The sequence below is a fragment of the Aquarana catesbeiana genome, linkage group LG04 (assembly GCF_042186555.1).
Source record: "Aquarana catesbeiana isolate 2022-GZ linkage group LG04, ASM4218655v1, whole genome shotgun sequence".
Taxonomy (NCBI): Eukaryota; Metazoa; Chordata; class Amphibia; order Anura; family Ranidae; genus Aquarana; species Aquarana catesbeiana.
In genome coordinates this window covers 18517676-18538806 of record NC_133327.1, presented here as the reverse complement: position 1 = coordinate 18538806, position 21131 = coordinate 18517676, and the positions used below count along the sequence as shown (strand labels likewise).

General features: G+C 42.1%; 1 protein-coding gene across 1 annotated transcript in view; it reads right to left on the bottom strand.

The window, feature by feature from the left end:
- SCARA5 (scavenger receptor class A member 5) overlaps positions 1-21131 on the bottom strand; it is a 430857-nt gene that overhangs the window by 222219 nt on the left and 187507 nt on the right. Inside the window, exon 4 of the mRNA XM_073624887.1 lies at positions 10848-11522. Within this exon, the coding sequence (XP_073480988.1) occupies positions 10848-11522 (675 nt within the window). The remainder of the gene's footprint in view (positions 1-10847; positions 11523-21131) is intronic.

The following is a 21131-nucleotide window of genomic DNA, read 5'->3' as shown; positions in this document are numbered from 1 at the left end:
CAAGCTCACTCACTGTGAACTACAGGAGACAGTGCCTGCAACTAGGAGACACCATAACCTATAGCTTTAGATACTGATTCAGGGCCATTTAGTGTTATGCCCCGTACACATGATCGGATTTTCCGACAACAAATGATGGATGTGAGCTTGTTGGCGGAAAGTCTGACCATGTGTGCGCTCCATCGAACATTTGTTGTCAGACTTTCCGCCAACAAATGTTGGCTAGCAGGTTCTCAAATTTTCCGCCAACAAATGTTCGTTGTCGGATTTTCCGATCGTGTGTACACAAGTCCGTCGGACAAAAGTCCACGCATGCTCGGAATCAAGTACAAGCCGGAGATAAAACTAGCGTTCGTAATGGAGATATCACGTATGTCTTGTACGTCACTACGTTTGTAATTGTTGGCCAACATTTGTGTGACCGTGTGTATGCAAGACAAGTTGGAGCCAACATCCTTCGAACAAAAATCCACGGTTTTGTTGTCGGAAAGTCCGATCGTGTGTACGGGGCATAAGGATAAAGTTGTCATGGCAGCCAACTGCACAACAGTAACAACAGTAAGAAAAGGTTTTTAGCTACATAGCAAGCAGGTGGAATTTAAAATGAAATTTATTTTATGTTTGACTGGAGTGCGCCTTTAACAACTTTAGGATGACTTTAATACAACAGACGCCAATAAAAGATAAAGCAATATTATCAAAACATACATTGGAGTCTTGGCTAATTAACATTAAACTGATGTTTCTATTGGGATTATGGAGGTGACAGTGAGTACATGGAGGAATTACAGACACCACATGTGGGAAACCATCTGTGGACCATCTCCGTGCTATCAGCAACCCAGATCTGCAGCTCGTTCTCTTGATCTTGTCCTCAGTACAAACAACTTGTTCTTTTCTCATTTCACCTCATGTGACTCCACATGGTAGTAACCCATCTACCGAGCCAATTCTCGCTGCGATCCTATACATTCATTATCTGTCACTGCTGGAAGTCATGTTCCAATACAGATCATAGTTTGTGTTGAAGCAATGCATCCAAGCCACCCCTTCCATGAGTTGCAGTTCTAGAATTTAGGCGGTACTGGAAAACACTTGGATAAAATGTGAGAATTATAAAGTGACCTAGGGGACCTCTATGACCTTAGAAGGCTTAAGTTATTCACATTTATGGTTATGATGAAGTGGGCCAAAAGGAACAAAAAAATCTCCCCAGTACACCAGAGTGAAGCACATAAGAGTCTTAAAACAGAACTTATCCACGTCTTACTTTTGTCAAAAATCCCCATAACAAAGGGGCTATTCCTCATTTTAGGATAGTGGGATGCAAATTATTCCTTAATGCTCCTGGGCCAACTGTCCATCCAGGACTGTACAGATACAACCTGACAATGCAGAGATATTTTTCTAAAGTTTTTACAGCTGTTTCAGGTTTGTAGGTATCTTCTGTTTCAAGAAGGCCCTACAGGGTTCACCCTGGTTCAGTGGAAGATTTTTTAGTTCCTTTTGGCCCACCTTCAAGTATAACTAAAAGCAAAACACATTTTTTGTAGTTTTGTATAGAGTGCAGAAGGATTAGAACACTTGTTAGTTCTTATTGCTGTCTGTGCCCCTCTCTATGCGTCCTGTTTACCATTATCATTGAAAGTGAAAGTAAAAGAAAATCCCAAATTTTTGGTTGTCCCCAGAAAAGTAATAGAGGGAAATCTGCAATGGGGACGCTAGTTCTGGTGACCTGGGGGTCCCCAAGGACTTCTCCTAATTTTCAGGGATTTCTTCTCACATCCTGTTTGGCTATGGGACAGGAAGTGAAGGGACATCTCTGCAATAGGACACAGATGGCAAAGAAAAATCTGACAGGGGTTATAACTCCCCCTTGCTCTATCCAAAATGAATACAAAAAAAGTACTTGTAGTTCTTTAAAGTACATTTTGTTTGCTGCCCAAGCCCTATTCCGTAGAAGCCTTGGTTTTTATCTGCACTCCAGCAACGATGGGCAATAAGCCTAAAATAGCAGTATGACTTTTGGAAAAATGCCTCTATAATGTATCTGTTCTATAGACCAGCAGTTCTGGATTTGCAGTTGGCTGAAAGAAATAAAGGAATAATTTGTACCACTCTGCTATTTGTCCTAAAATGAGCCTAAGCCTCCTGATTTTAAGATTGTGATGGACGTGAAACTTGTAGATACCTTCTGCTTTACAAAAGCTCTATTGTGATTCACATTCACAAACTACTCATAGATCCAGGGTGCTGATGTGATACAATGGATGGCACCATCAAAATAGCAAACAACTTCAACACAGACCTTTTTTTTAAAGCAGAATAACTAGTCCAAGACCTTGACAAAGGGGTTCTGTGCGTTCAAGAAATTCAGAGGTATACTGTTGGAGAACTTTGTTTTTAAGTCTTTAGTTTACCTCAACTGCACAACGTGTAGCATTATATTGAGGGGCCACCCAAAATTATGCCCCGAGTCTGCTCTCTCTAAACCCAGATCTGGTTGTCAGACCTACCAAATGTTGGTTTTTGGTCTTCACTGGCACTCAGTGCCATATACTCACACTATTAGATAAATTAACCACTTCAATACCGGGCACTTTCACCCCCTTCCAATTTTCACCTTTCAGCACTGTTACACTTTGAATGACAATTGCGCAGTCATGCAACACTGTACCCATATGACATTTTTATCATTTTTCTGAGACAGATAGAGCTTTCTTTTGGTGGTATTTAATCACCACAGGTTTTTTTTTTTTTTGCTAAACAAATGAAAAATGACCCCAAATGTTGAAAAAAAAAGAAGTTTTTCTTAGTTTCTGTTATAAAATTTTGCAAATAAGTAATTTTTCTTCTTCACTGATATGCGCAGACGAGGCAGCCCCTATGGGCACTGATAGGCTGCACTGATGGGCACTAATGATGCTGCACTGATGGCCACTGATGAGGCAGCACTGATAAGGTGCACTGATTGGTACTGATGAGGAGGCACAGATGAGGCTGCACTGATGGGCACTTGTAGGTGGCACTGATCTGCACTGATGGGCACTGTTGGGTATGCCCTGATAATCAGGCAGTGATGATCAGTGCCCTGATTATCAGTGTAAACGGTGTACTGAAGGCTTTGCTGGTTATCGACTTTTTTTTCCTCACACAGAGACAATGACTGCCGTTAACTAGCAAGTCTGTTTACATGTGATCAGCTGTGATAGGACACAGCTGATCCCATGGTAAATGGCCGCTGTGATTGGACACAGTAGTCACAGAGTGCGCCGATGTGCGCCCCAGCTGGCACGTGGAGGGGGCGTATGGTTCTGGGAGTACGTCCATGGACGCCCTCCCAGAAATACAGAGCCATGCTGTAGCCATCTTTTGGCTATAGCGTGATAATGAGGAGGTTAAACGATAAACAGATAAAAAACACACCATAGAACTTCCTACTGATTAGATATGTTGCCTTCAAAAATGTATTGTATACCCTGGCCTCTGTCTGTGTCAACAGGCTTTTGTTTGCATCAAACAGGTTATGCAATCCCATATATTTCTAGGGGAATGCAAAACCCACTTGAAGCAGGTTAGAGGGATGTCAACTACAGGCCAAATGCACCTGGCTATGAATTGGGAATGATTGAGAAGCTTCTCAAAAGGATGTCATTGGGACAAGTCCAAAGGCCATCAACACAGGCCCTTATAATGTTGTTTTCTTGTACTGCCCCACATGACCTATTCCTCCCAGCTCCCGCAAATCACCCTCCTGCTTAATGTAGCACTCCAGACATTTTTTATTTAGTTTTGGATAGGGTAACCTCTCTGTTTTTATTATTGCTTTGATGGCCACTGATGCAGTCCTGCAGTCCAGATGCACTGACAAATAACCTTATGGGGAAACACTTTGGCTTGTCCTTTTGTCATGGGCATCATGTCAGCTGTCAGAGAGAACATGCCAGCCTTAAAGTGATTGTAAATGAAGGCAAAACATTTGTGTATAGATATAAAAAACATTATAAATACCTGAAAGGCTATGTATTTTGAATTGATGGTATGAGGAATCAACTTTGGATGGCCTTTAGGGCACTTTCACACTGAGGCGGTAGCGGTAAATTTTAGTGGCGCTTTACCGCTGTTTAATGGGCGCTTTGCCGCCACTAGCGGTTGCGCTCTTAACCCCCCCGAAAGGGTTAAAAAGGGGTTAAAAGTACCGCTCCTGAAGCACTTTGCAGGCGCTTCGGCAGCGCTGCCCATTCATTTCAATGAGCAGGGCGTTTTAGGAGCGGTGTATACACCGCTCCTAAAGCGCCCCAAAGATGCTGCTTGCAGGACTTTTTTTTTAACGTCACGCAAGCACACCACTCCAGTGTGGAAGCCCTCAGGCTTTCATCTGGCCTGACTTTGGATTACCCCTTCCTGTTTTGTTTGTTTATGTCTGCTGCTTACCGACCTCGGCCTGGACTCTTAACCAAGATATTGCCTATTGATTCTGTACCTTGTTGGCCTTTTGTTGCTTACCTTTGCCCGTCTTTGACCCTTTTTGTGGATTGGTGCCTTCCTACTCGGCTGTTACCGAACTTGGCTTGTGATCTGGCTCAGTTCTCCACTGGTCTAGGTGAAGTTGAGTTTGCCCCCCACACTTCTGCTTACTTGACTCCCAAGTTCAAGTCTGAGGTTCCAACTTCCTGGCACCTGCACCTTACCATTGCCTTATCAGTCCCTTCTTAACTTTGAGGGGTGCTCGGACGGGAATTGTGCACAAGGCCACCCTCATCACATCCAGCTCCTCATAAAGGTATGTGACTCATTTTCCCTGTTCCACTTGGATTTCAAATAAAGTGCCCCCTAGAGGTCACTTTGTGTTCTCGAGCTGCCAAACAGAATCCTTGCTTACACTTCAGTACACTTAAACAGAAGTGGAGGCTTTCTCCCTGCTTTTGTGACGTGCAAGGATGTATTCATCAAGCACTGATGCTATTATACGGAAGGAAGGGGGTTGAGTCACATGCTACTCTGTACCTGGAAATACCAGGTAAATAGATTGAAGGAAAGGTGAGTATGTGAAGCTTTGGAGATGATGAACATGTTGCTTTAAACTGCACGGGCAAATCACAGGTTCTTACACAAGCAACATTTGAAATGTTATTACACCAAGGTGCTCCCATCCACCAGACCTCCCCTAATTCCTGAAACTCTAAGTTTGTTTCACAGGGTACATTTCAATACAAGGAATAATCCAATGCTGTCTCTTGAGGGTGCCCCACTACCCCCTATAAAAAAATATTTTTTAAAAATATTTTAAAGGTGTACCATAGGATATGTACAGTATAACATATCTGTAACTTGAGTTCTTTTTAAGAGACCCCTGAAAAGCATGGTCATATGAAAGGTGAATCCTGGGAGATGGCGCCTACTGCTACAACATGCTTGGCTGACTTCACCTCCATATACCATGCTTGAAAGGGCACATTTGAGATGAAAGATTATGTGAAAACCTTAATTCTTGGAGAACTGGCAATCTTTCAAGGCAAGACAGGATATATCAAGAAGTGGAGCAGAAAACCTGCTTAAATATTGCCACATAAGATTAAGTTTCTTTGGTTGTATCAAAGGAAATCAACACACAGAGTAAGAGTTCCATATCAGAGTGTATGGAACCTGAAACTAATATGATAATATGTCAAGTCAGCAATTTAATTGCCTTTGGAACCAGGAGACATTTACAACTAAGTGTTCACAGCTGGAACTCTAAATTACTTCCGATAAGATCTCAACGTCTCAGAGACCACGCATTATGTTTGGCTGGCTCCAGGCTCTGAGTGTTGGATGGATTTAATTGGACCTGATCTAATTCTGCTAAATCATGAAAGCCTCAATGACAGATTGGAAGATCACTGTGCTAATTCATTCAGTTGCATCACTTCAATAACCACCGGACCATTTACTCTACATTCGTGTTGGGGGTCCGGTCTAGTTTCTTTATTTGCCTCTAGTCTCTAGAGCCCAAATAAGATCTGAATCATACTTATTCACTTACAGCCAAAGCCTATAACTGAACAGAAGTTGTTGGAGGGAATTGGATTTTCCAATTATTGTCAGAAATTGGAAAACCCAGTTTGGATTGAGAAGGGATACCAGAAACTTTTTATCCCATTGGGAGGTTTCCCATTACTTCATGTCCTGTAGACGCAACATGTAGCGAGGAGAAAACTTTCCAAAGTGGAGGAAATGTATTTTTAAATTCTCTTTTAGACAGTTGTCCCCCATTGAACATCATGCTCTCACCAGTTTTACTGTCTGCATGTAAAACCGGTCACGTTTCTATTCCCTAGCCCGCACCCTTGAAGAGACAACAGCACCTTAAGTAACATTACTTTGCATGCATCTATTTTATGGTCCGATGAAACCAGGACTTGTGGAAAGAAATGCTAATATAGGGTGAACTTGGCCATGTGATATGTTTGTTTGCACAAGAATAACACTACCTACATTTGGTGGCATATGTATACTGTATTATTGCATAGTAATGTGTGAATGAACTATATGCACAACATATATTACACAGTGGAATATTGCATGAATGCCATTCCTAGCTGGTAAGATTTTTAAAGTGGATAATACAAGGAGATGCATAGGTTGGTAGGCGGGTAGTAGCCCAAATGTTAGAAACAGGACATATCTGCTACTGTATATTGGCCACAGAGCTTGATACCCAATTGATCTATGACTGATACTTTGGGTTGACCCTTGACAGTGCATGTCCAGAGGCTATTTCATGCGTCATGTTCTGTGTTCATTTTCTGGGGTGCACCTGGCGTGGAATACGTACAATTTACACCTGCTTCATTCCTACTTTGAGCTATAAAGAGTCTGGTATTGGTTAATAGTGGCCCCTTATTACATGTTTTATGAACTACTGACTATAATAAAAATGTTGTATTGATGTTCTACTGTATTGATCTATGGCAATCCTTGTACATTTGTGGCATACTATTTGATATGAGTGGCTTGGGTTGCCTCTGGGCATCCTGGTTGTCTAGGACCTTGTTTGTGGTTCACAGACTGGGGGTGTACAGGGAAGCCCGTTGCATGGCTATGGTGGAAATGCAACCTACTCTTGCTTTAAAGATGGTTTTATGATTTGAATAGAACTTTTCATATGTACTAGAGTACATTTTTACAGGAATTATAGGACTGTCAAAGCCTAGGATTAGGGTATTAGGGAAGCAACATCTCTTACATTCCCTTTCCCAACCCCCCCCTTTCTTTTTATTTTATTTTCTCTCAATCAATTCCATTCCTTCATTCTATTCCCCTTCCCCCCCCCTTACCTGCTCGCCCCTTTGTCTTCCTGTCCCTTCCTTTTATCTCCCCCCTTTTTGCCTCGCTTGGCCCCTCTATTCCCTTTCCCTAAACCTTCCCTTCCCCTCCTCTTTCCCCTCCATCCCCTCAACCCCCCCCTTTCTTTCTTCTTTTTCCACACAAATTCTTTATCTGATCCTATAGAATGGATTTTCTTTGACACTACTTTTTCCACAGTGGACCTCCATATACAATAGTGCAGTGTTGCCTCCTTTCTGATTTTGCTGACCCTTGTGTGGTGTGGGCCCCCCACGGGCAGGGTGGGCCTGTTTCTGGTTGACCCGCTTCTCTGCTCCTGCCTTTGTCCCCTGGATGTATATTTTTGGGGTGGGCCTTTACGAGGTATGAATTACTACCTTAATATGGATTATCATAATATTTTTGTTTTCCTTTCGTCTCCCTTCCCCTCTTATCCTATGTATCTATGCTATATGGTACATGTTAATATTACAAATATGTTTTGTATATACAGTTTATATATGTTTCAATGCACTTTATTTTGCATTGTATATTATCATTTGCCCTTTTTGATTTACAATACATGTGTGAGACCAGAAAAAGGTCCTGAGGAAGCGGATGTCTAACCACGAAACAAGTAGACTTTGGTTCTCATTTTTGTGTCTACTCTTGTTTTGCTCTCTAAGGTCTTGTTGATTAACTCCATTTCAACTGATGTTTTATACTAACTTTGGTCCAATTTTTATAAAGGATTTTTTTAGATAAAATTTAAATAGTTTATAAAATGGTGTATGTGAACTACCTCTGGAAATATAGTTAAACTTCCTGCTATTTTGTCTATGAATTGGTATATTTATAGATATGATATCTCGATTGGTTCTTATAGCTAGGTCTATACCAACTTCCCATCTTCCCACTATTTGTTGTGATATTTTGTGGATTAGGGAAGTAGTCTGATTTGTATATGCCCGGGGGCTCCAGTCTATGGGAAACCTTGATCATTTTTTTTAATGACATTTTGAGACTTATCCAAGAACTCTGGAAAGGCAAAGGCAACATGTGGATGTGTCATGATACGTAGGAAAAAGTAGACACACAATAAGCACCACAATAAAATAATGTTGGAACTTTAGTGGTGCGTTGGTATTATAGAAAACAGATCAGAATTCATTTTTTATAGTGAAATCGAAACAGAAGTAGAAATTTTCCTTTGATCGTCTTCCCTGGCAAGTACGCCTAGCCTAGCCGATACACAGTGTGCCTATCCAGCTGCTGAATTCAACATTTATTGTTCTTTATTCAGTCATTCACAGTTGTATGATTAAGATGCTTCATTTCTGGTTTCGTTTTAAAACGAAGAAAAAAAAAACTATTTATAAGGCATGTTTGTAGTTAAATAGACTGAACCTCATCCAATAATTTCAGGCGGTACCAAATAAAATGAGCATAAAAATCAAACTGAACATAACATGGGAACATACACTATATTGTCAAAAGTACTGGGACAACTGTCTTTACACGCCCGTGAACATTAATGACATCCCAGTCTTAGTCCGTGGGGTTCAATATTGAGTTGAGCCACCCTTAGCAGCTATAACAGTTTCAACTCTTCTGGGAAGGCTGTCCACACGGTTTCAGAGTGTGTCTATGGGAATGTTTGACCATTCTTCCAGAAGCGCATTTGTGAGGTCAGGCACTGATGTTGGGCGAGAAGGCCTGGTTCGCAGTCTCCGCTCTAATTTATCCCAAAGGTGTCCGATCGGGTTGAAGTCAGAACTCTGACCTCAACCCGATCGGACACCTTTGGGTTGAGGTCAGAACTCTGTCCAGGCCAGTCAAGTTCCTCCACCCCAAACTCGCTCATCCATGTCTTTATGAACCTTGCTTTGTGCACTGCTGCGCAGTCATGTTGGAGCAGGAAGGGGCCATACTCAAATTGTTACCATAAAGTTGGGAGCATGACATTTTCCAAAATGTCTTGTTATGCTGAAACCTTAAGCGTTCCCTTCACTGGAACTAAGGGGCCAAGCCCAACCCCTGAAAAACAACAACACACCATAATCCCCCCTCCACAAAATTATTTGGACCAGAGCACAAGGCAAGGTCCATAAAGACATGGATGAGTGAGTTTGGGGTGTCCTGACCTCAACCTGATAGAACACCTTTGGGATGAATTAGAGCGGAGACTGCAAGCCAGGCTTTTTTGTCCAACATCAGCACCTGACCTCACAAATGCACTTCTGGAAGAATGGTCAAACATTCCCATAGACACACTCCTAAACCTTGTGGACAGCCTTCAGGGAAGAGTTAAAGCTGGCATAACTGCAAAGGGTGGGCCAACTCAATATTGAACCCTACGGACGAAGACTGGGATCCTATTAAAGTTCATGTGTGTGTAAAGGCAGGCATCCCAATACTTTTGACAATAAAGTGTATACTAGGGGTAGCAGTAAAAGAAAAGAGTTACTGGTGGACAGAATAAAAAAGAGGGGTGCAAATTTTTCCCTACTGAGGGGGTGCTAAGAAGGCACTAAATCTCAAGTCCAGGCTATAAATATATACACAGTTAAAGCTCCGGGAACAGCACCTTTCTTTTAAATATTCCTCAAGAGTCACCAATGATACAAATCCACTCTGTGTGCTCCAAATCATCATCACTATGGTGCACATAGCCAGTGCAGAGAGAAGAGCTGGGGGAGGGGCACAGAAGGCCCATCTACTAAAACCAACTACTTCTGTTGCATTTTCTTTTAAATATAACTTTGAAACCCAAACAGTTAGAAAACAACCCTCCCACAATGGCAAAAGTAGGTTTGTAGACAGGCACAGAGTCAAAACCATTAGCTGTTTAACCTTGAGACAAGAGAACCTGTGTCTCACCTGGTGTGCCACCACCAGGGCAAAGTGACAGGGTCTCTGTAAACTTAGCCCCCGACCACCTTCTATTCATCCCTGATGATTCTCACTCCATCACAGCCAACACCACCATACCTGGTGTGGGAACTTAGAATAAGCGTTGACATCACTCCCTCCATCATGTGAAATGCTCTTGGCTAGTGATTGGCCATTAGGGCCCAAATGCTGCTTTATAGGAGGAGATCACATGCCTGTCCATTTTCAGCAGCCACAGAAAAATGAGTGGTGAGGGAGATTTGGAGATATGAGTATTTGGTGGTGGTCAGGGAACAGCATATATAAAGACCCTATGTCAGTGATGGCGGACCTTGGCACCCCAGATGTTTTGGAACTACATTTCCCATGATGCTCAACAACACTGCGGAGTGCATGAGCATCATGGGAAATGTAGTTCAAAACATCTGGGGTGCCAAGGTTCGACATCACTGCCCTATGTCCTGAACGTGCAAGGTGACATGTTCTCTTTAAATTTTCCTGCAATTTACAAAAACTGAAATATCCTTAAAAGGAAAAGCAAGTGCATATTCAAACCAAATCAAAATCCCAGCAGTATAAGTATATAATTTGGATAGATCTGCACAGTTAACATTTTTATATGATTTATATATTTATTGGTGGCCTACCTTGGATCACAGAGATATTTTTCAAGGCTATTGAGTGCTCCCAATCTTTAAGGCGTAGATCTTCTGTTACGTTATTTATGAGAGCCATTTCATGCTTCAGTTGTTGCTCCATTACAATATGTAGGAGTCTCATGTGCCTGGTGTCTTCTGTAACATTGGTTATAAGACTCTGAAGCTCTTGTATCCTGGTATGGTGGATTCCTATGTCATAGGAGAAAGTTCCATTGAGGGCATTAAATGTTCCAAGCATATCACTGATTTGCTCACTGAGTCCTTCAACTTTGGTCGACAGCTCCTTCAGCATGGCGTCATGGTGGTTCCAGACATATTTGCTACCATTGACTTCTGTCGACAACTTGTACATTTCTAAATTGTGCTCCTCAGATTTCTGGCTGAGGCTGGCGCCAAGATTGGAGGCAAGTGTGTCTGTTTGGCTGGCCATGTTCTGGACGTCATTGAGGTTATGTTCCAGCTTCTGTAAGGACTCAGTCAGCTGAAACAAAGAGTCTGAATGATTCTGGAAAAGATCCTGAAGTTTCCAGATATGATCCATGAAATCTCCTCTAAATGTCAGTTGCACGAGTTTAAACTGAAGGTCTCGGAAGCTCTCATTTAAACGATTGACATTGCTCATTAGTACTTTCAAGTCTTCTGGGGAACTCTGCGGTCTTGAAACTGGAATAAAATAAAGAAACATGAGACTGAGGCGAATATATAATGAATACACAATCATTTTTAGTCTTTGAGAGCTTCAAGTGTCTCTTAAAGGCTGGAACCATGTAACCTTGTTCAATCTCCAATTAATTTCATTGCTGATCATTCAGCAGTTGTAGTATGGTTGTCCAGACACTGACACTAAGCAACCCAGAAGTTAATTCTGGGAGCCCTGGTGGTATGCTGTGGAAGGTATATGCTCAACCATCTTGCACTCCTCAGGTCTGAGAATTGTGTGTTTAGGCTTCCAGCGCTGCCTTGTGGAAGAAGGAAAGGGGGTGAGTATATTTCTCACAAGGGCAAACTGAGACACATTTTAATACCTTCTCTTCAACACTAGCCTTTCTTTGTATTTTCTTCAGCCAGTTCAAGTTTACTGAGACCCTTCTCTCAGTCTGCTCTACAACCAGCGATGGACAGAATTACCAATAGACCCCTGTACAAAAGCAATTTTGGGCCCCCAATTTAATCACTGGCCAAGTAAAAATATTCAGTGTATCGATTGACAGCTAGATGGAAGTGGAGCACCCTCCTACAAAGGTGCTAGGTTAGTTAAATCTTGTTCTTAGCTCTCCTATAATCAGCTGTTGGTGATTTCTCTGGTCTGCACTTGGTTTCACAGGCTGTGGGTTTGGCTGCCCCCCCTGCCTTCTTGATAGTTCTGTAAGATAATGGGCTAGATAAAGCAAATCAGCAGCTAAATATTTATGTTGTCATAGCCAATCCTTGAGGGAGGGTGCCCAGATAGTGACTGTGTGCATAAATAGGCTGAAGCCTGAAACTGCTGGGTCTTTGTCCAAGAGGAAAAGATCCCAGCCTGAACAGTTGCTGCCTTTCTATGCCACCTAGCTTTGTTTCTTTATTTTCTCATCGAGGTCTTAGTTGTGCGAGCTGGGGGGCCTATTCTACCGAACTTTGATAGAGCTAATTGGGGGATTTAACTTTGGGAATCTGGCCTGGAGAGTTTATGTGAGAAATGTCTGGTTGATATTGGAAGGAGGTGCCCAACTATCCAGAGAAAATTTTGAGTACAGACCAGTGTGTAAAATCCAAGTGACTGTGTGCTGCTGTGGTTCTTCTAGCCCTATAGTCAGCTTGGACATTACTCATGGTGTCCCTGTGTAGCTCAGCCCGTCATTTCATACTGAAAGGACTGTGCTAGGAATTTTTAGGAGGAGGATAGGTGTCCTCACATTACTAGTTAATGTTGCTGGAGTATCCCATGGTTACTTTGCACCCATCCAAGTTCAAATTTGCAATAAAACATAAAAAAAAAAAAACGATACCTCTAGAGTGATCATTAAGCCGGACGATTGACTGAGACTATGTGCCTGGATGCTAGTGCACTTATTAGGGAAAAAACTCGGGACATGTAATCAGTGGCTCCTGTGGGGGTAGCGCTACAAAAGTTATCCATGTCCAGGTCAATGTGACAGTGGGAGGGGTCCCATCACCCATCTGTCCCACTTCTAATATAAATTGGCCCCTAAAGCATACCTAAACCCAGAACAAAAATGTAATACAACGTTTATGTCAGCCAATCAGTCCTTACATATGCTGGCCCCCATTTTTTTCTCCTTTATTTTCACTATAGTATGTCCATATCACATTAGGAAAGGAGGTGTGTTAGGACTACAGAACACTCTCCTCTCTCCTTTTCTCTATCTACTTTATCTTCTCTTCTCTATAACATAGGGGAGGTGTTCCGTACTCTATAGAGGTGGACTCATTGTATGAGTTTTCAATACAGCATCATCAGCTCACTACAGGAAGTTAGCTCATTGGATTTATGGCAGGATCAATCGGTATTTTTTTTTTTCACTTACCAAATAAATATAGCGAAACAATATAATAAAGCTAAAGTTTTGGTATAGACTGTTTTGCATAGTTACATTGATCCAGCTTGGACCAATGTAAATATGTGTGTGCCATACCTGACCAATCTCTGTGGAAGGTGGAAATCATGGTAATAGGCGCCGCTACTACAGTGACCACTGCTAGCTTCTGGGTCTCATGCTCACTGGAGATAGACACCATTTAGAGAACACTTTGCATTTTCCCAATGCATGCAAAGCATTCTCTGATTGTACGACGTGGAGAGGCAGATCGGCGATGTTACAACCTTTGCTGCATCAGTAGGTAGGTGCACTCTACTTTCTCCACTGCAGGTGGCGCTCGTAGCAATGCAGGTGGAGGAGGAAGTCAACAGGAACCTAGTTCCTCTATGGTTTGCTCGGTAACAGGGAGGCAGATATCTGATTGGATGCTGGCACCCCATGTGACTCCCGGGCTTGGGATGCATTTTGCGAGTGGCTAAGGTAGGATCAGGTCACCAGTCTATCAGGGAAAGTGCTTAGCATCAGGGAAAGGTTCTGGAGGAGTAGAGAAAATGCAGGGACACACCATCTTTCCTGGAAGCTCACCCGTTTGGTTGCAGACTAGACATGTGCAATTAGTTTCGTTCCAAATTCGTTATTTTTGACAAATTTCGACAAAACCCATTTAACGAATTTTTCCGAATATTCGTAAATTTGAATATTCGAAAATTAGTAAATTCTTACATTCGCACATTCGGAAATCCGTAAATTTGTACATTCGTAAATTCGTACATTCGCACATTCCTAAATTCGTACATTCGTAAATTCGTACATTCGCACATTCGTAAATTCATATATTCGGAAATTTGTACATTCGGAAATTCGGAAATCTGAAATAATAATTAACTAATAATAACTTAACTATTACTTACTATTAAATTATAGGTATCGTAATTTCCTTTCAAATTTGGCTGTTGGTGAACGTAACAAATACAAATTTATCCGAAGTTACGAATTATCCGAAATAACAAATGCTGTATCCAAACGAATGGAAGGTAATGAATTAATAATAATAAATAACAATAAAAATAATAAAAACTTTTTATTATTTTTATTTATTATTAATTTGTTCCATTCCATTTGTTTAGATGCGGCATTCGTATATTTCGGATAATTTGTAACTTCTGATAAATTCGTATTTGTTACATTCACTAACAGCCAAATTTGAAAGGAAATTACAACACCAATAATTAAATAGTTAATTACTATTTCAGATTTTCAAATTTTTGGGTTTTTCGGATTTTCAAATTTCCAAATTTTCTAATTTACGAATGTACGAATTTATGAATTTTCTAATTTACTAATGTACTGATTTACGAATGTACGAATGTGAGAATGAACGAATTTACGAATGTACGAATTTATGAATTTACTAATTGCGATCATAACGATTGACCCGAAAAACTAAAAAAAAAACAAAAAACGAATGAAAGGAAAACAAACACATTTTTTGGCAGTGCACATGTCTAGTGCAGACCAGCCAAGCTGCATTCCGCTACTCGAGAACGGCAACTTTGGTCCACCACTCTACTGCTGTTTTGCTGTAACAACTTGTGAGTGGTCCCTGTTGGGTTGTTTTCCCGCCAGACCTGTTTGTTTTTGCTGGACTTCTGTTATATTACGATCTTTATATTGCACCTCGACTGTGTGTTTTCTGCTGATGCATCACGCTGCACCTTCCCACACGTCCAATCAGAGAATGCTTTGCATTCATTGAGAAAAGTGTTCTCTAAGTGGTGCCTGTGTGAAGTGAGTGCCCTCCTTTGTTCCCTAAGGAGCAGGGCAGCTGCTTGACACTGGCCCAGGAAGCTAGTCATAATCACTGTCGCAGTGATGCTTACCGCGGTGATTTCCAGATTCCGCGGGGATCCCACAGGCATGACACATACATACTTATATTAGTCCAAACTGGACCATGCAAAATAGTCCATACCTAAACTTCAGCTTTAACAGACCAAACGGGAGCCAATAAGAAAAGGTCATTATTAGGGTTCATGTAAATTTTACATCCCATAAACTACTCACAAGGTGTTTAAAGCTCCAGCTAGACATGCCCACCTGACTACACATTATCTACCAGTCTATTGTTTCCCACCTTAAAAAACTGAACGTGAAGAGGGCACCATGTCCATACCTTCTGCACCCCATACTCTCCATAACCATATAAAAGACCTACGTCTTTTCTATAATTGGTTATATGTGCCATCACTTCAACCTCTTTACATTGCATATTCCTTGCCAACCTGCACTGATACGTACAAGTTTTATTTTTGGAATCTTTTTGAAAACCCAATAAAACGTATTGGGACGCCTGCCTTTACACACACATGAACATTAATGGCATCCCAGTCTTATTCCATAGGGTTCAAGATTGAGTTGGCCCAACCTTTGCAGCTAGAACCATTTGAACTCTTCTGGGAAGGCTGTCCACAAGGTTTAGGAGTGTGTCTATAGGAATGTTTGACCATTCTTCCAGAAGCGCATTTGTGAGGTCAGGCACTGATTTTGGACAAGAAGGCCAGGCTCGTAATTTCCGCTCTAATTTATCCCAAAAGTGTTCTATCGGGTTAAGGTTAGGACTCTGTGCAGGCCAAACAAGTTCCTTCACCCCAAACTCGCTCATCTATGTCTTTATGGACCTTGTTTGTGCACTGGTTCAAATCATTTGGTGGAGGGGGGATTATGATGTGGGGTTGTTTTTCAGAGGTTGGGCTTGGCCCCTTAGTTCCAGTGAAGGGAACTCTCAAAGCGTCAAAATACCAAGACATTTTGGACAATTTCATGCTCCCAACTTTGTGAGAACAATTTGGGGATGGCCCCTACCAGATCCAGGGGGGGACAACGTGGCAATTCCCCCCCCCGAGAAATTAAATGCGGGTGAGAGAGTGGGCGGCCCGGTGTTGTGCCGAGATTGGTTTCCCCAACAAAATCTGTTTCCCCTGGCTCTCAGTCTCGGCTGAGATCAGAACTCCACCCCTCCAGCCCTCTTCACCGCTGCTCCTCCTACTCTCCCCTGAATGCTAATCATCCTTCTACGGCCCCGCCCCGTGCATTCGGGGGAGAGTAGGAGGACCAGCGGTGCAGAGGGCTAGAGGGGCGGAGTTCTGATCTCAGCCGAGAGCCAGGGGAAACAGATTTTGTATGGGAAACTGACATCATCTCTCACCGCCCGCCCTCACTGTGCAGGCAGCCGCGGGCAGCAGTGAGATTACATCATCTCTCTGCTGCCTGACTCTGGGACACAGCAAAAGACAATCCCCACCTTAGCAGCAAGTGACAGTCCGCAACTTGTGGCAGGTGACGTGGCAAGTGACAACCAGCAACGTGTGGAAGGTGACGTGGCAAGTGACAGTCCATAATGTGTGGCAGGTGACGTGGCAAGTGACAATCCGCAACATGTGGCAGGCGACGGTGGCAAGTGACAATCTGCATCTGGCGGCAGGCAAGTGATAACCAGCAACATTTGGCAGGTGACGTGGCAAGTTACAATCCGCAACATGTGGCAGATGACGTGGCAAGTGACGATCCGCAACCTGTGGCAGGTGACGTGGCAAGTGATGATCCGCAACATGTGGCAGGTGACGTGGCAAGTGACAATCCGCAACATGTGGCAGGTGATGTGGCAAATGACAATCTGCATCTGGCGGCAGGCAAGTGACAACCAGCAACGTGTGGCAGTTGACGTTGCAAGTGACAATCCGCATCTGGTGGCAGGCGACGGTGGCAAGTGACACGCTCAGGGCTCCCACTGATTCTGCATTATGGTGAGTTGAACTATTTCATTTTATATAACAATGTAATAATAAAATAATACGCTTCAATCATCCTGACACCATAACAACCATGGTGCCGGAGTGATTGAAGCGCCAACACCAGCCATTTCCCCGATAAATTACCTGCAAAAAAACATATTTTCTGGCAGTGCCCCTCCCGAGACAAGACTCTGGATCCGCCCCTGGCACAAACAAGGTCCATAAAGACATGGTTGAGGGAGTTTGGGTTGGAGGAACTTGACTGGTCTGCACAGTCCGAACCTCAACCCGATAGAACACCTTTGGGATGAATTAGAGCGGAGACTGCGAGCCAGGCCTTCTTGTCTAACATTAGTGCCTGACCTCAGAAATGCGCTTCTGGAAGAATGGTCAAACATTCCCATAGACACACTTCTAAACCTTATGGACAGCCTTCCCAGAAGAGTTGAAGCTGTTATAGCGGCAAAGGGTGGGCCAACTCAATACTGAACTCTATGGACTAAGACTGGGATGCCATTAAAGTTCATGTGTGTGTAAAGGCAGGCGTCCCAATACTTTTGGTAATATAGTGTATGTCCACTCTGTTTACAACAACTGTTTTATTGTCACGTCACCTACTGTCTGTAACGTATTACACTGACAATATGTTTCACTATAACTACTATTGTTTCATTCATTCTCTGATCATTTAGTAAGCAGACCTAACACAGAACACCTGCTGCAAGCCATATAGTCCTTGACATCTCTCTCGGATCAGAAATGATTTCTCTAATCACGAGTCCATCCATGGGGAAAGTACATTCAGGGTCATTGTTGGGTGAACTTTGCTGGGAAGCCAAACGGATTAGGTTATTTAAGTTGAGATTGAAACACGCTTTAGATAGGAAGTCGAGTTAATATTTCCCAAGAAACACGCTGTTATAATACAAAACAGGAGTCTCGGGAAGAGAGCTCAAGGACGGGCGCCAAGCGCAATTAATATATATATATATTCTGCAGTTTTTGATGGAATGTACAGAAATTTGTCAACGGGCCTACTCCAAGTTTTCACCGATTTCTTGTGAAATATAAGTACAAGGGGGTGCAATGTGTGGCCACATCATATTTTACTTATCGCATCTCCTCTTCAAATATTTTCCTTTGTTTTCCAGTGAAATAAATATGTTATCACAAAGTTTCTGGTGTAATAAAAGAGATCTGGTTTTCATCACCCTAGAATCCTTCCCTGTCTTTAAAAAAAAAAATGATGTGTCCTTATCCTAAAGAAACTGCTGGAAAACATTTGGATCAAAGCTGTCGCTAGAAAGAATTTTGCACCTAATTTCAGATTTTTTTAAAAAACAAATATTATCTTTTCGGACCTTGTGTCATGCAGAGTACTGTGACTTGACACATTTATTAAAGTGGAGTTCCAACCACTTTTACAACTCTTCAGCATCCCTCACTAAACTGTGCACTGTAAACAAATTGGATATTTTTACATTTTTTTTCTCAGTACCTACTGTATATCTGCTGTATTCATTTTTCACTTCCTCCTCCCTGCCCGTGGCCCATTGCATCATTTCCTGTTTGCAATGCCTTCTGGGAAGGGGCGGCAACTTCCTCTGACACTGCCGTTGCTATGGAAACCTGACCTGAAACCTATTACACTGCTTGTGCTGCACTGAGCATGTGCGAGATCTGCAAGGATGAGATCCAGGAAGAAATACAGTCTGGCTTCAGATGCCCACACTTAAGATGGCCACGGCCTGCTGTAAGTTTATAAAATAACAAACTACTGCTATAAACTAACAAAACAGACCTTAGTTTACAGACTAACTTTACTAGAATACATTAAGCTTGTGTATTATATGGGTATTTTTATTTAAAAAGTATAATTTCGGCCGGAACAAAACTTTAAAGCAGAATTCCAGGACATACTCCTAGTCTCAGGATCTATGCTCCACACATAGGTCCTTCCTCAATACATTTTCTCTCTGTGGGATTAGGATAGCTGTCCAGCATTTTTTTTTTTCCGTCAATAAATTTTTATTATTTTATCAATTAGAAACATAACAATTAAAATTGCTGCATATATTACACAACATCTGTAATACAGTAAACTGTGAAGGCTTATATTATAGAATTAGTTGTTGTCCAGCGTTTTTGACCCAACACTAAAGCCCCGTACACACGATCGGACTTTCCGACGGGAAATGTTCGATGACAGGCTGTTGGCGTTAAATCCAACCATTTGTACGCTCCATCAGACAATTGTTGTCGGACTTTCCGCCAACAAATGTTGGCTAGCAGGTTTTCAAATTTTCAGCGGATAAATGTGTGTTGTCAGATTTTCCGAGCGTGTGTACACAAGTCCATCGGACAAAAGTCCAAAGTACAAACACGCATGCTCGGAAGCAAGGACGAGCCGGACTTGTAACTAACGTTCATAATGGAGAATTAACATTCGTGACGCGGCAAAGTATAAAATCTCGAAATGCAGCGCACATTCTCTTCTTCTTTAATGGGATAATAATGAAGCTGCTTTGCTGGTGATACTGATGGAGTTATTGCAAACAATTTTTCAAAGGCTTTTTTTTCTAGTGATATCAAGAATAATTTTATTATGCTTTTTTATTTTTTATTTGGGCAAGTTACCACAACACCATTATCCCGTAGTTTTTAAGATCAAAGATACAACTATGTTGGTGTCTCTTGTTAATTTTACATTGTATTTTTTAAAATGTAACTGCCTACTCCCAAACTGTCATTTGAAGTAGAACACATAGCCAAGTATTATTCTCCACTATTTTTTTATCGTGCATTAAAAAAAGAAAACAAATAAAATTAGACATGATATCTGCCAATAGAACTTAACCAAAAAGTGCATGACATCTGAAGGACTTAAGCCCAGTAACCTGACCCCACCACTTATCCATGAACTCCACCCTTCCAAATCCCTCACAAATGACGTGACCAGATTTGGAGTAAATGGCCTTGACGGCCTTTTTATTAACAAACTATAAAATTCAATAAATAACATTTTTCATAAATAACCATTAATAAACTTTTATGTACTTTTTGGGGTCATAGAGGGAAACAACACCACTACTGGTCACTGCGAACAACTTCTTTAAACTTTAGGCCTCCAGTCGGCAGTACCCTGACTCGGAGACGGTACCCAACCTTCGCAGTGACCTACCTTTTACCCCTTCCAGGTTAACCCCTCGTTAACCTGAAAGTAACAGAAAACCCCCATACCGTAGATGGGCACTAACATGTTCAATACATGTAACATCTATCTTCTCCTCCTCCAAAGACCCAACACTGCCAGGTTATACTGACCTGCCCCCCCCTTCTCTACCCAACTCGGGAGGGTGGGTGGGAATTGTCCCCTCCGCCACTTTAGACTGACGTCACTTCCCTTCTTCCTCTCCTACCAAGCTCCGAACGCCTCCCTGCTCCCGGCTCCTCCCCTTTTCTTTTTCTTTTTCAGCCTGACTGTGCTGTCCAGCAATGTCATGCCGTCCCTACGCCTATCTTCTCCCTTTCTCTGCTCCGGGACTCTCTTTCTATGCATCCAAAAATATACAAAATATACCAAATCAAATCATTATTCAACCCAAAAAATAATGTCAAAGCAATAACTCCAAGGCCAATAATAAATAACACGTTATCTCCTCCGATTCCGCAACATGTCTGAATGACGAACGGCCGCTCAGAAACGAACTGAAAAGCACGGAATGAAAAAGCGTGAACTGAAAAGCGCTAAATGAAAAACGCGAAAAGAAAAGTGCGAAATAAAAATCGCGAAACAACACTCACCAAACTTTTACTAACAAGAATTTAGCAGAAGGAGCCCAAAGGGTGGCACCAAAGAGCTGAAAAACCACGTAGTACGTCTAGTACGTCACTGCGTTCGTAATTGTTGACCAACAATTGTGTGGCTGTGCGTATGCAAG